This window comes from Anolis carolinensis, chromosome 2 (genome assembly GCF_035594765.1).
Source record: "Anolis carolinensis isolate JA03-04 chromosome 2, rAnoCar3.1.pri, whole genome shotgun sequence".
NCBI lineage: Eukaryota > Metazoa > Chordata > Lepidosauria > Squamata > Dactyloidae > Anolis > Anolis carolinensis.
In genome coordinates this window covers 149,366,625-149,382,492 of record NC_085842.1, presented here as the reverse complement: position 1 = coordinate 149,382,492, position 15,868 = coordinate 149,366,625, and the positions used below count along the sequence as shown (strand labels likewise).

General features: G+C 39.9%; 1 protein-coding gene across 5 annotated transcripts in view; it reads right to left on the bottom strand.

Moving 5' to 3' along the window:
* Nucleotides 1-15,868, bottom strand: part of rptor (regulatory associated protein of MTOR complex 1) — a 460,420-nt gene that overhangs the window by 28,049 nt on the left and 416,503 nt on the right. For 3 of the 5 annotated variants that reach the window (XM_062970816.1, XM_062970818.1, XM_062970821.1), the window contains 2 exons: nt 13,925-13,972; nt 71-177 (listed from right to left, as the gene is read on the bottom strand). In XM_062970816.1, coding sequence (XP_062826886.1) covers nt 71-177; nt 13,925-13,972 — 155 coding nt within the window. The remainder of the gene's footprint in view (nt 1-70; nt 178-13,924; nt 13,973-15,868) is intronic. The other 2 variants (XM_062970817.1, XM_062970820.1) reach the window with 1 other exon arrangement.

Below are 15,868 nucleotides of genomic sequence, written 5' to 3'. Positions count from 1 at the left end.
TTCCTAAATACCAGTCACATGTTGTCCATTTAAGCCCACAGACTGATAATCAAGATATATTGATGGTTACCTGCACTTTCATTTCTCGGTCTGTATCCCAGATTCGGATAATCCGTACATCTCCTGAAGTCATGAGAAGGCCAGTTTCTTGTTCCCAGTCTACCACCATCCCTGCTCCTGAGGAAAGAAAAATGTATGGCATACACAATTATTTTCTAAAGATGCACAGAGCAGAAGACAGCAAGGAGTTCTACCATTCTCAGCCTTGGATACATACGTGAATCAGCCAGAATATTTTAGTGCTGTCCCTGAAAATTCCAGAGAACAGCACAAAATATTCCTCAGTTGTAACCAAAAAAAGTAAAGAAACTCTTCTTCTTGCAGCTGTTGCTCACCCTACTTGAACTGAATGTACTAGCAATAGTAAATTATACATCAAACAAAACCCATAGAGTATTTAAATGAGGTAGTTGCTCATTCCAAACAAAGAGACTTGCACCAAAGTTGTTAAAGAAAGAATAAAGCACAGATCTGAGAAGTCTAGCAGATGGGGAACTATGCAAGGAAGTGCAGAAGTGGAGAGGGAAATGAAAGGGAGGGTAGCTCTAGTATCTTTGTCTGGCAGGAGTGGTGCTGTTACCAACTGGAATGCCAGATCATCTGAGAGACTCTCCATGCTTGGGGAAGTGAGTGACGTGATGACAAGGCTTTCAAATTTTACAATTGACTGACAGATTTAGTATAGCAAAAAACAGAGAGGACATTTAACCTATGCCATAAGTAATAAGCATCAATGAATTTGTTACTTTCAGGTTCATTATAATGGAAAGTTTTTTTAGTATATAGTCAGTTCATTTTTAATATCTGTTATTAAATAGTGTTAGCCCTTTCTGAATAAAAATAATAGAAAAGTAGTCTTCTCCTCTTGTCTTTCACCCCTACCCTCCCTCTGTGGCTTCAGACTCTTTTTTGGGAGCTTGGCAACAAGTGACAATAACCTTTTGTACCTCAAAAGTTAGCATTTATTCACAGGTGCAGAAGGAAACATAAGAACTGGCCAAGCATCAAGTTTTCTTTATTCAGAACTTCATATAATCAGGAATGCAGCTGGGAACCCTTCATTGCTAAAACACTGCTTGAATGTACAAGGATGTATCTACAGTGTAGAAATTTAGCAGTTTGACACCACTTCAACTGTCACAGCTCAATGCTGTAGTTTGGTGAGGCACAAGAACTCTTTGGCAGAGAAGGCTGAAGACCTTGTAAAAGTCTATCTCCCATAATTCTATATCAGAGTTTCTTAAATGGTGCTCCTCCAGATACTTTGGACTTCAACTCACACAATTTCTAACAGCTGGTAAGCTAGCTGGGATTCCAAAACACCTGAAGGAGCACAGTTTGAGAAACGCTGTTATATATTATTGACCAATGGCAGTTAAAGTGGTGCTAAATTGCACAAATTGTACAGTGTAGATCAGTCTAAAACTAGACTAGTTATTACACATTGATCTCCAAGCTTTCTTAGAGGCCAGAATATCTTATGGGCAGTAGGTCTTATTTGATCTCAAAAGTTAAGCAGGGTTACACCTGGGTAGTAGTTGGAAGGGGAACCTTAAGAGAATACCAGCTGCTGTAGGCTAAAAATGGCAACTATCTCTGAGTATTCCTTGCCCAAGAACTCTCTGAGATTCATTGGGAGTGCAATAAATCAATAGACATCACGAAGGCACGAAATTTCAAGAAACCATGGAACCCACACATTTCCTGATCATCTTCATATAAATGCTGCATCCTATGAAAAGAAATGTATTTTATAGAAAATATAACAGTCATTGCTACAAAGCCATAACTCCAATCAACTGGGTGGGGAGGAGGCTAACTATTAAACAAAACAAAAAGTACAGTAGAGTCTCGCTTATCCAACCTCCGCTCATCCAACTTTCTGTATTAGTCAACGCAATCTGCCTTTTAGTAGTCAATGTTTTTGTAGTCAATGTTTTCAATGCATTGCGATGTTTTGGTGCTAAATTCATAAATACAGTAATTACTACACGACATTACTGTGTATTGAACCGCTTTTTCTGCCTATTTGTTGTAAAACATGATGTTTTGGTGCCTAATTTATGAAATCATAACATAATTTGATATTTAATAGGCTTTTCCTTAATCCTGCTTTATTATCCAACATTTTCGCTTATCCAACGTTCTGCTGGCCCGTTTATGTTGGATAAGTGAGACTCTACTGTATTAAAACAACATTCTGAGATCACACATTTTGATTACACAGACACCACCAATGTGTAAGAGTATTCTCTGTTTTCCCACATGGTGTACACAAAAGGTCTGAATGCCATTTTTCATCACAAGAGTAGTACAAGGTCTTCTTTCCCCTCAGGTGGAAAATGAGCTCTTGTAGACATGGTGGAAAATTGTCTCCTCTGTAGCAAGTTTGATTCTCCTGCTTAAGTGTTCAGAACTAAGTGCAGCATGCCACCAGCACTGCCAGTGCAGAGATCCTCCCTGTTAGCATGTGGCAGCTGCCGTAAACTAGGGGAAATGGTCAAGTTTTGCAAAGTCATAGAGCTGGGCAAGTTTCCTCAGCTTAATGTGAATGAGTTTCTTCACAAAGGTTATCAACTACTGGTATGATGCACAAATGTTCTGCTGTGAGGGAAAAGGCTTTTGGAAATCATCTCCCCTCTCTCCCATTCCCTTCGTTCCTTGGGAAGATTTTGAATCTCTAACACTGCCAAGGGGGTGCACATTATTTTTTAAATGTAGAGATAAAGAGAAATTGTTCTAGGTTTGGAAAGGTTTAGTTTAATTTGATGCAGTGATACATCATCCTCTTGTAGTCTTACTGTTTTCTTCTGTTTCCAAACCCAGGCCCTCCTTCTAACGAAATCCAGGTTGTGATGACAAATAGTTTTGGAATAGGAGAATATTCACTAGAGTTTATTCTGGAAGCTCACAAGACACACAGCAACCAGGAAGCGAATTCCTCCTGCCAGCCTCCCCATGATTCACACTTTTCAATAGCAAACTGTATGCAAATGAGTACACCAAGTATCTGAAAGATATTTGAAAAGTCTCCTCATCCATCCTAACAAAATCCTAGTTTACAGATCAGAAGATAAAACCAAGCACTAGAATTTGCATGCTCCTGCTTCTTAGTGGGGGGTTGGACTGGATGGCCCATGAGGTCTCTTCCAAATCTACTATTCTATGATTCTATGCTTCCTAAATACTAGTTGCCATCTAGGTGCAGTGGTGGCACCAAATAGTCTGATGGGATCTGCAAATGAACACTGGATTCTGAAGGGAACAAAAACAAAAAAGTTGGAAGTACAGTGTCCCTCACTTATCGTGGGGGTCACCTTCCAGGACCACCTGCGAAAAGTGAAAATCAGCTAAGTAGGGACGCTATATTTGGACGCTATATAGGGATGCTCCCGCCACTGCTGCTGCCTTGTGAGGTGAAAACAAAGCTGCTTCAGCCTCCTTTTCTCTCCCTTCGGCTTCTCCTCCCTCCCTCCTCCCTCCCTCCCTCCCTTCCTTCCTTCCTTCCTTCAGCTTCTCCTTAGGAAGGAAGTAGAAAGAGGGATTTATAATATTATTTTATGATTTATACTATTATTTTAGTGTTTATTAAAAAACTGCAAAACAGCGAGTCCGCGAAAAGCGAACTGCAAAGTAGTGAGGGAACACTGTATTCCTTTTGAAGTTGCCCATCTGCCTTAACACTAAGAAGGAATTATTAAAGTACAGTACAAATGCAGTGAAAACATGATCTGGGTTTTCCCCTTGTGACTCAGTGGCCAGGACCACTTCTAACATTGCCACAATTCCCAGCACTCTTGGCTCCTTGGATATGCAAGCTGGGAGCTGCTCTTTGGTTTGCTTCTGAAAGCTTTCAGTCCCGTTGCAGGGAATGGGAAGAGGGGGAAGAGGAGAAAGAGAAGCTAATCGGACTGCTTGCATCTTGCAAATCAACTGTTTATTCTACTTCCTTGGCAACTTTGTGGGGTCCTAGAGATTCAGAGCAAGAAAAAGGCAGTAGTTTTGATAAGCACCTCCAAAGCATTTTATGTTTGTCATCTTGTAGAACAAGGTAAGCCCAGGAGGTTTGAGATGGATGATGCTTCTTCATTTTATAAGCAGGCAGCATTCCAAAAATGCTAAGCCTGCCAGCTCTTCAGTCATCTATCTTCACATTTAAGACAAGGACTTTATATTGTTCAAGCTGCAACACAATCTGTAGACCACATGGAAGTTCACAGATTTTTCTGTTTGTATAAGTACCTATATGACATGTTTAGCCTTCTGGGTGTCTGCAGGTTGTTGTCAGGCAGATGAGCCCAAATCCAGACAGTATGGAGAGGATTCTCATGGGCAATTCCTCTTTCTAGAAGGTGTTATCCTGTCTATCAGTGCTCTCTGAGCCGAAAACACACAGTCTGTAGCTGCTCCTAGATCTTTGGGTTGCTTTTGGATAAAGCAGGATTTTCCATCAACTAATTTGCTGTTCAAGCTGGCCTATACTTTAATACTATTGAAAGCTGATTGCTATAATGCCTGTAAAATAGGACTCTCATGGTGTTCTGAGATGTTATCCTTTCAGCACTTTCTAGAAATGTCACACTGCTATTGGTTTGGCTTGCATGTTTTATTTGTTTACTGCTTGACTGGTTTTTGTTGTTAGAGAGCCAGTGTGATGTTGCAATTTTAGTGTTAGAGTAGTACACTTGATAGATCATGGTTCAGTCATGGGCAAGTCACACTCTCTCACCCAAAGAAGGAAGCATTGGCCAATCTCTTCTAAAAAAAATCTTGTTGAGAAAATGCTGTGAGAGTTTCAATTTAGGGCTCATAAGCCAGAAATGACTTGAAGGCATCTAACTACTACTACTACTACTACTACTACTACTACTACTAATTATTATTATTATTATTATTTCCTTGAGGCTCGAGGCAGGGTACAATATCGTTAAAACAAAGAGATAAAACACTATTAAAATACAAGATACACAGAATTAAAATGCAGTTCAAAATTCACTGATAAATACAGATTAGAATCCACTAGGTAAAAATGACCGGGTTGGCCTGCCAAAAGAGATGGGTCGCATCTTCAGTTGCATCTTAAATTCCAACAGCTGATTTAGCTGTCGAATCTCTTCTAGCAGGTCATCCAGTTTTGGGGGAGTTGAGCAAAAGGTCTTCTAGATGATGGTCTCCAGTCGGGTTCTGGTTGGTTGGAGTAAGCATCCCCCAGAGGACCTCAGAGTCTGGGCGGATTGCATAAATTATGCAAAGTTTTTGTTGCTATGGATTTTTCTCTATTTTTGAATGTGATCTTTTATTTTTAAAGTTCCTTTAAAGCTTTTCTTTACAAGCTGTCATGTCAGCTGTGGAAAGGTAATCTATCTATCTATCTATCTATCTATCTATCTATCTATCTATCTATCTATCTATCTATCTATCTATCTATCTATCTATCTATCTATCTATCTATCTATCTATCTAGCCAGCTAGCCAGCTAGCCAGCCAGCCAGCTAGCCAGCCAGCCAGCCAGCCATTTAAGGTTTGCATTATTTTTCCTGATTGGTAGTCTGTACTATATTCTTATTGTTTTGTTCCATAGTCAACAATGGGGGTAAGCCCAATCTTCTGAAAGATTCACTGCCTTGCAAAAGAGTATTAGACAGAAGACAAAGGACTTAAATTCCTGGTTTTGCTGTAGTCTTGAAAACTTTTGGCGAAAATCCTTCCTTGCACAAGACTCACTTCGGCTGTCTGAAAAATGGGTTTGTTATTTCCTTTGTAAGAAGATAAGCACAAACTAATATCAATAATTTATCACTGAAACAGAGTTGCTCTTGTAAAAGATGTACAATTGCTGAAAGAGCAAGACTCTGGTCTTTAGCATATTATACACCAATTTCTCTTTGGTCATCCCTCTAATACAGCATAGTTTGAGACTCTGGAAAGGGTTTTCTTTTCAATGCTGCACTATATAAAAGCTGTTGCCTCTGCAAGTTCATATAAGTTTAACTGTCTTTAAAAAGTCTATGCATTTATTTACTACTCCTTGCCTCCTACAGTCAATTGTGTTTTATGCATGTTGTGCTCCTCTGTCAATAGTATGTGCTTGATTCCTAATTGCCTTCTGACCACGAAAATGTGGTTCTCCTTGACACTTTTGTTCAAGATGATATGACATCATTCACCTACTGGGTTCTATTATATTTCCAAAGAAGCCACACAAGTGACAACAGTACCTTAAGCTTGAATAAATATGGAAACAGGGGAAAGGCAGAATACAGAATGCCCTGTCTGGCCCCTTGATAAATTATACAACATCTTCCATCCCCAGATGAATGTTTGTGTAGTTCTTGCCGCTAGAGGGTACCCACGTGCCAAGAACCAGAGCAGCACGGTATCTCTCTCACTCTCTACCCTCAAAGGACTGCAGCAGATGAGAGAGACCCAAGAGATGCTTAGATGATGTGCTTTCAAACCCGTCTAAGGGACATAGGATGCAAAAAACTCCCAAAATAAAACAAAAAAATCCCCTGCTGTGGTAGCAATCCTTTGCACATAAATCTAGTTATTCAAAACTGCATAAATATAAAGAAAGCTATGAAATGCTAATAGTAAAATATATATCATGATAAGGAACAAAGCAGCCTATGTGTTATCCACTCTTCAGGGCAAGCTAATACTTATCCTAGCAGGTCAGAGGTTTCTAGTATTACCCACATTCAGAGAGGGAAACGCAACACTACTGGATCATGTTTACTTTTCAGGTTCCTAGTGCTTTATGACTCTTGATTTTTTCCCCCTTTAAAGTAAAGAAAAGTAACATCACAATGGGATACTAGACTGACAGCTACATATAACACAAGAAGGATTCACTGATCTGTTTCAGAGAATTTCCAAATGCTATTCTGAGATGCAAAGAAATTCTGTGCATAATTAGGTGCTTTTTTTGTTTTGTTCCAGGGTTCAGGTGCTGTCTTCAAAACTGTGCTATCTGTTCCAAAGATGCTGCATTCCCACAATGTAAATACAAATACTTATTGATGTGAAAATGTATCCACTAGAACTAAGAGCGGAGCCCTCAGTAGTGCAGCGGATTTAACTGGTGAGCAGCTGAAATTGCTTACCGGAAGGTTGGTGGTTCAAATCTGGGGGAGCAGGTTGAGCTCCCATTGTTCTCTAACCTAGCAGTTCAAAAGCATGCAAATGTGAGTAGATTGATAGGAACCACTTCTATGGGAAGGTAACAACAACAACAACAACAACAACAACAACAACAACAACTACAACTACTTTATTCTTGTATCCCGCCTCCATCTCCCCGAAGGGACTTGGGGCGGCTTACATAGGGACTAGCCCAAAAACAACAACACAGCATTACATACAACAGTAATTAAAACAGTAATTTAAAACAATATAACAAAGGTATAAACAACATAACATAACAGATACTTAAAAACCCTGAGCGTCGATTGCTAGGGTGACTAGTGTGAGAGCTCCAAAATATCCATAGGTAAAATCAGGGCAAAGAGGGAAAGAACAAGGGAACAGTTCCATTAAAGTGCCAAAACATATAGAGTGAGGAACAGTGATAAAGTGCCGTACATATTTGTAAACAGATAGCATGTCTGATGGGCTTATTCACTCAAACTCGCACCGGAATATCCATGTTTTCAATTCCCGGCGGAAGATGGGCAATGAAGGAGCCAACCTAATCAACCTGGGGACAGACTTCCAGAGCCGGGGGACCACCACCGAGAAGGCCCTCTCCCTCGTTCCTACCAGTCGCGCTTGGGACAGAGGAGGGAGCGAGAGGAGGGCCTCCCCGGAAGATCTCAGGGCCCACGCAGATTCATAGGGGACGAGGCAATCGCGGAGACAGGCAGGCCCTGAACCGTTTAAGGTTTATAGGTAATAACCTGCACCTTGAATTGGGCCCAGAAACTTATCGGTAGCCAGTGGAGCTGCTTGAACAGGAGGGTTGACCACTCTCTGTAGCTTGCTCCCATTATTAATCTGTCCGCTGATCTTTGTACCAGCTGTAGTTTCCGAACTGTCTTCAAAGGCAGCCCCATGTAGAGTGCATTGCAGTAATCCAACCTATATAACGATGCTTCATGCAGTCATGCTGGCCGCATGATCTTGGAGGCGTCTACGGACAACACCGGCTCTTCAGCTTAGAAATGGAGATAAATAGCAACCCCCAGAATCGGACACGACTAGACTTAATGTCAAGGGAAACCTTTATCTTTACTATAACTAAGAGCAATAATATGAGAAGACACATAGCATCATTAACAGCAGGGTGCTTAATATAGTAACCCAAATGAAGCTGTTCACTCCAACTACAGTAGACCCACTGAAAGAAAAGTTGGTAAATCAATAGTCAATATAGATTGCACTGGCACAATTGTCTATTTTAGTTGATACTAGTAATTGCATTTAGACTAATATTTAATTCAGTTAACAAAGCCTCTGGCAGTGGGGTTCCTGCCAGCAAAGTTTTTTATGTCCGCCCTGCCACATTTTTCTTCTTTGCAATCTGTCTGTCTCAAAAGGGTTTTTTAGCAGCATTAGCACTGGGAGGACATATACACACTCCCAGTGTTAGGTTGCAGTTGAGTGTATCTGCAGCAAACAATTATCCCACAGTTGATCCCACTACAGCCGAGTCTGCCTACAACAGGCAAGAAAAACAGCTGCTGCCTCGAGAATCCTTTATTAAACATGTGTCAACAACAAAATAGAGAGAAAAAGACAACAGATAAGCCTGTCTCACTTGTTACCCCAGTGCGTTTTAAAAAACACAGATCTATAAGTCTGGCCACCAAAATGGAGATCATAAGAAAAGCTGGTGAAACAAATGTCACCTTTGGGTATGTGTTGCAATGACATTTAAGTGACCTCTGAAACATTCAAAATGTTTTAGTTCACTTCCACAAGGCTTACTTACTGGTTGTTTCATTTCCCATGTGCATATTGTTAGTTTTGAAAAAAAATGACTGAAACTTTTTTGTGTGGAATACAAACCTATATCTCTATTTTCATTTTATTTCTGCCCCGGTATCAAATTTTCTGTTAAAAGAAATAAGGCCAAGCAACACATCTTGTTTGTTAACTGCAGTGTACCTGTATTTTCCTCCTTTATTTCCTTAGATGGCAGGTGTTTCCCAGCTGTACAATATTAATATAGGCACAGTCTTAAAAAAAATCCAGTACTAGCATAGTGATCTTGCTTTTCTGCAATACCGTGTCATTTTCTGACCCTTCTTTGATTTCCCCCCATCCTGTCTTTCATGATTTTGCAGAACCAAAAATAGCTATGAGGAGTGTAGCTGCCCCACAAAGCGTTTTCCTATCCATCGCATGATGAAAGCGCATGAGATTACACCATTGGCACTATGCTGCGCTAATGAATCAGAGGAGAAAAGGTGCTTCCCAGAAATTGGCCTCTCTCAGAAATATTATACCAAGTTTAGAATTCTTTCCCTTTATTAAGGGCTACTTGATTGTCAAACCTAATTGTTTTAGATGGCAAAGAAAATTCGTTTTCAGTTTTCGCTGGATTATATAGTATATTAACTGCCATTTTTACTGTAGGTTTAAACTTTTAACTGCTTCTGTGACTTTTTATTGTATTCATTACCATTTTATTGTTAATTTAGCACTTTTAATTGTTACAATGTTGTAAACCAGCTCGGAAAGTAGAATAGGTAGATGAGTAGTATTTTACATACATACATCTTATAAAAGTCCCATGGCACAATAATAGTGCAACATGTTTTGTTTTTACAACGGTGGTCAACTGCCGTGAAGACTTCACTAGGGACACAAAAGATGTAATATCACTATCAATGTTTGAATAAAAGGATTGAATAAATTATTGAAATGTAATGTGTTGTTGAAGGCTTTCATGGCTAGAACACATGGTTGTTGTGTGTTTTCCAGGCTGTATGGCCATGTTCTAGAAGTATTCTCTCCTGACGTTTCGCCCACATCTATGGCAGGCATCCTCAGAGGTTGTGAGGTATATTGGAAAAACTAAGCAAGGGAGGTTATATATCTGTGGAGGGTCCCCACCCTGGACCCTCCACAGATATATAACCTCCCTTACTTAGTTTTTCCAGAAAACACACAACAACCATATTGAAATGTAATTTTAGAAAGAAGAATAAAGACTAGGGATGCTCAAAATTCTTCTTCTTTTATATTTAATATCTGACTACTATGCTTGAGAACATGAAGGCATTTCATTCAGGACCAAGGAGTGCCAGTTTTTGAGTTTAATTTGCATTTGCTTTCAAGTGTTTGGCAGATCTAGACCAGTTTACCAAAGTATTGTACACTGGCAATTATTAATTGTCTGATATGTCTTGTTTGCTCTATTTGTGGCATATTGTAGTTGGCATTATTATAATTAATTTGTACAAACCCAGAAAGGTCCAGTGTTACTAGATCTTAATTGACCTTCTGAGTCCACCAGCTTTGGGCAATATGAGACAAGTGAAGTAACCACCCCAGATACAGATCATCCACCAACATTCTGCCATTAAGGAGTTCCTTCTGGAACTGGGGAAAACTAAAGAAGGGCAGTGGTCTCCAGTGCTGGGACAGGAGGAGGAACAATTCACCATGAGTTTCTACTGGCTCCTCTAAGAGCCTAAGATCCAACATTTCCAGGTATACGGCCAGCGGAAAGACAGACAGACAGCAGGGGAAAAATGTATTTGGGTTGGTTTCAGAGTGCTGCTCAAGTGCCACCAAATGTCTGTGAGAACATCTGCCAAGGGAGCCTACTTTGGTCCTACAGAAGAAAGCAAGCAAGGATATTTTCATAACACCACAACAATGCAGGCTGTTTGGCATATTACTAAAACTCTATGCAGAAAGTTTAATGCAAAAATGGATTCAACCTAGCTTTGTCACACAAGGACTAGCATTTCTGCATGACATACAGGGATATACAAATAATGCATCGCAACAACTGGAGCCTTCTGTAGTTGCTCCCTGCAGAATTCCCTCCAAATTAGAGATATGTCTCAGTGGAAGAGTTCCCTGCATAAATTTCAATAAAGAGGCTTGGCATCAGAAACAGCCGCACTCCAAATGCATGCAATTGAGGCGGGTTTTCTCCCCTCACCCCCACTGCATTCCCAAGTCCTTGCTGGAATGCAGTCAAGGTCCAACTGGCATTCTGATTAGTTCAAAACAGTCTGCACAGGCCACAACAGAAAAGCATTCCAGAGATAAAGGCTTGATCTTTTATACCCACACTCTTGGCTAATGAATGAGGCATGCCTCTGTTTTAATTTCCAGGCAGCAGTGGGAAAGCTGCATTACCTCATTCATCATTAATTCCTGAAAATGCCCCTCCAAGTGACAGTCCTTCTGTGCCAAGCATCATCGCCCACAGTCACACATAACAAAGGAAGAATATCTAGGACACAGAGAAGCTTAATTTACCAAACTAAAAGGGCCTCAAAACAGAGCACCAGCTCCCCTAATTATTTTCATGAAAAGCCTGACCTCTTTCAAGGCATTGCTTTCCCTGTCTTCATCTGCAGTGCCACAAGCTCTAAGCAATTGGATCTTAAGAATCACCATCAGTCTTTTTTTAAAACAGCTATTGTCTCCTTGTTGAATCCTTCTATCAGAATTAGGAATGCTTGGGTTTGGATACATAGCACAAACGTAGCTCAGTGAGATAGGGCTCCCACTACACTGATTTCATCCTCCTGCCTTGTGATCCGAGTTCAAATATTATTCTATGGGTCATGTTTTATTAACTTCCCTTAAAATTTAAGGGTCCTTATGGATTCTGTCATATATTATTCACTCTAAAAAAAACTCCAAGGGATTCCTGTCCTTTGACTTAGTTCCAAACAAGGGACATGTTGAGATAGGCACCTGATCCAATGAATGCTTGAAACTCTTACGTTTCTTTGGGTTGCCTGGGATGCCTTCAAATCACACGTGTGTTTGATTATGAATTGGATCATTATGTATGTTTTGTTTTGTTAATTAAATGCCTGTTAATTAACAGGAGCTGGTTTAAAGAGTGGGTAAGTACCACTCTGGGAACATATTGTTTACTTCTTTTCTTCCATGTACTTTCACTGACATCATCTACCCATGCTAATATGGGAAGAAGATTTCAACACCTTTTTATAGAGAACCACTACCTATTTTTCAAAGAAGGGCTATAGATCTACTAGCTAACTAAGAAAGACTATGGAAGATCCCTGTCTGACTTGGTTTGGTCCTTAGAATGCATCCATCTCTCAGAGGCAACAAAGTCTTTTTTCAGTAATCATTTCTTCAGTAATCTTTCTAGAGCTGTCAGAGCTACTTTTTCTCTTAAATGTGAAAATAAAGAGAGGTGGAAGGTAGCCTAAAATCCGCTTGGTTTTGCTTGGAAAGGGCGAAGGATCAGCATTTCAGGGAGCTAATTATGGTAAGGATCATTTTCTTTCCCTTTCTCTCTTTCTTGAAGAACAGGGGGGCAGTTTGAAGTCTAGGACACAGGGACTGTGCCACACTCACTGAATCCCTTAAGATGTTAATGTATCCAGAAAAAGAATACCACATAAGTACTAGTCCTTTACAAAAAGGTGCTTATTGCCAAACATCTAAACATGTTGGGAAAATGTTGTGACACCATGATTGGTGGTCTTAGTTGGCAGTCTCACACCTTATCCTTAAAGAAAACGGGCCTATTCCAACACTCTGTAATGTGATGTAAGATCATAGAAAAATCATAGATTTCAGTAGGTATAAACATATTGCTATGAACATAGCTATTCACTGTGGGATTTTGACAGATTGCTGTTGCCTGAACATTATCAGGCTTGATTGTTCTGATTAGGTTGACCTGATGTTCTGTGTATTAAAGAAGACCCCTACAAACCTCATCTTGCTAATTTTAGTTCTCTCATTTTGTCAGCTAACTTCTAAAGAACAATAGAGCCACAATTGTGAGTATTGAACTCAACTTCTCAACAACCAGAAAAAGTATATAGGCTTCTACGTTTAATTAGCCTGAATCACAATACATACTGTTACTTTTGGTAATTGCTGCAGACACATTCCATCGCTTATCAACTAGTGAATATTAATAATTCATAAAGCGCCTAAGAAGATTACATCAGCTTTCGACACATACCACACATACAGTGTCCTGTGGTGTCAGCCATCTGTCTCTCTGTGAAAGGCTGAAGCAACAGAGTAAGATTTCAAGTTCCATCTCAACACAAGAGTTGCAGACTGAAGAGCTGGATATATGTTTCAACACAGGTTTAAAATAAAATGTTTTCCAGACATTTTAACAGCCCAAGGAAGAAATCGTTTTCCTGAACTATGAGAAGAAAGCCATGGCTACATTTATTTATAGTCAGTGGGCTATATCACATTTTAAAAAACATTTAACAATAATCAGAGACCTCTGAAGAAATGACATTCAGCAATTCCAACTGTATAAGATGGGGTGGAAGGCAGGGGAGCTGTATACAGAACTTGGACTTTGCTGCTCTGTTGCCATCTTTGTTTGAAATGTTCACATAACGAGGTTATATCCATGTAATTCAAAGGACATTTCCAATTCCACATTTTATGAGCAAGCACCCAAAGCAAACTCATAATCTCTTTTGTTTTCCTACTGGCCACTGAAGGCTATTAGGTATCAATGACTTCAAAGTCCACACTGTTCAACAATCACAAGCAATACAATGCAAGGTATAGAAAGGCCAGAAAAAGAGAACCCACTTTCCAAAAACTAATAGGGCCAAAGGATGTTAGGAGGAATGCCAATAAAAAACGCCCAACACATTAGATCAGAAAGACCATCCCTCCCATGCTGATCATAGATAAGAGGAAAGAGAGCACTCACCTCCCTGTTTACTTCTGTCAAGATAGATTGAAACCCTTCGGGCCAGACCTGTGAGAAGACAGGGATTAAGGGGTTGATGCTAAGGGTAAGTTGGTCAGCCAAAGCAAAACAAATCTTTAAAAGGATTAGAAAAGTCAACCCAAAAGGAACACAAAAGAACAGAGTTAGAAAGAAGCAGTAGCAGGACAGGCCTCCATTCGGAAAGATTGGGAAGACAAATAGCTTGATTGCAGAAGCCATCCTAGAAAGCCAATAACTATGGAGAGAAAAGCAAAACTATGTCTTTATGGCTGGAATTCTACCTACTCCTAAGGAGGGCCCTTCTCTTTGCCCTAGAATGAAGAGAATCTCTTTGTCAAGGGAGAGAGAGAGAAAGGAAAACTATTGTTAGTGTAAAACACCTGGTCAGGAGAAGGCAAACACATAACATAAAGGTATGTGTTGCTCAGGCTTTATATTCTGTGCTACCAGCATGGCTGTGGAGCGACATAATGGGCTTCAACACAGCACACTTCAATGGTTTGCTAATGAGCACTCAGTTACGAGAGGGAGGACAATTTACAGAGGCTCTGCTCAAACAAGTGCTTAAGTGGGGGAAATTAGTTCTACAAGGGGATTCGTTTGAAGCCATAAGAAAGGAAACTAGATAATGAGTGAAGCTACAGGATGGAAGCTAAAACACCGCTGGAAGGATGTGGCATTGTAGTCCACACAGAGGCCTGCTTCCCTTGGTTTGCCTACAGAACACCACATACTACAGGAAAAGAGCCTGTGTGTCCTGTTCAAGGCAAGGCAGCTGCCTACATCCTGGTCCACTTTCTCTTTCTCTCTTAGTGAAAATAAGGCTGTGGAGGTGGGCAGATTTACTTCATTAGAAAATATACATTGCTCTGGTAGCAGCCTGTATACATCACAGCCAGCTAGAGGACAGGGCAGGATGTCCTGCAGAGCAGATCTAGAGAAAGGTGTTACTTGGGATATTGCTCCTCTAGTCTCCTCCCAATTGCTACTCTAGGATGTGCAGTTAATGTTGCTGACAGGAAATGCCATGTCATTCTATCAGTTTAGAGACCTAACCAGGAGTCTGCTCTATATTTCTGTTAAACCACCCTAAATGTCCTGTTTGTAAAAAAGGAAAATCCTGTGTAAATTCTGTGAATTCTTCATGCCTCTTTCAACTATGCTTACTTTAGCTTTGTGAAATGTTGACTGAAACCAGAAAAAAACCACTTGATTGAGACTAGCATCTTATCAAAACTGACATAAATAGTAAGTTACTTCAACAGAGCTTTTAAATTTTGAGTCAGTAATAAAAAAAACCCAAAAGCAACTAATCAATTAGAAACCCATTCTACAGCTACTGTTGGTGACATATCAAAAATTGTCTCCGGGCATCAGAAGTTAAGTACCGTTTGATGCCTAAAATGAAGGACCAGGAACCCTTGGATTCAAATCTTTGATATAAAGCACTCTGTATCTGTTAGCCAATGCACTCTTAGGGGACGTGAAAGCTACATGAGAGAGCCATAAACAGTGTACTCTAGCTATCTGCTAGGTTTGGGTTCCTTAACCACCCATGGAGAGCAAAATCCATGGATGCTCATGCCTCAAAACAATGGTGTATTAAAACAGTGTCACTTATATAAAATGGCAAAATCAAGGTTTGAGTTTTTGGATTTTTTTGAGGGGAATATTTTCAAGTCCTGGATGTTGAAATCTGTGGATGTAGAATCCATGGACACAATAGGCCAAGGGTATACTTTTCAAAGGTCCTTAGAGGAAAGTTGGAATGAAAAATAAGTTGAAACAAAAGTAAATTAAAAATTGATTATGTGTATGCCCACTATCAGTATATAATAATTGTTCTGTATCACTATTTCTATTGCTAACCTTGAAGATAAATGAACAGTGGTAGAGAGTATTCTCAGAGAGTATTATTCCACA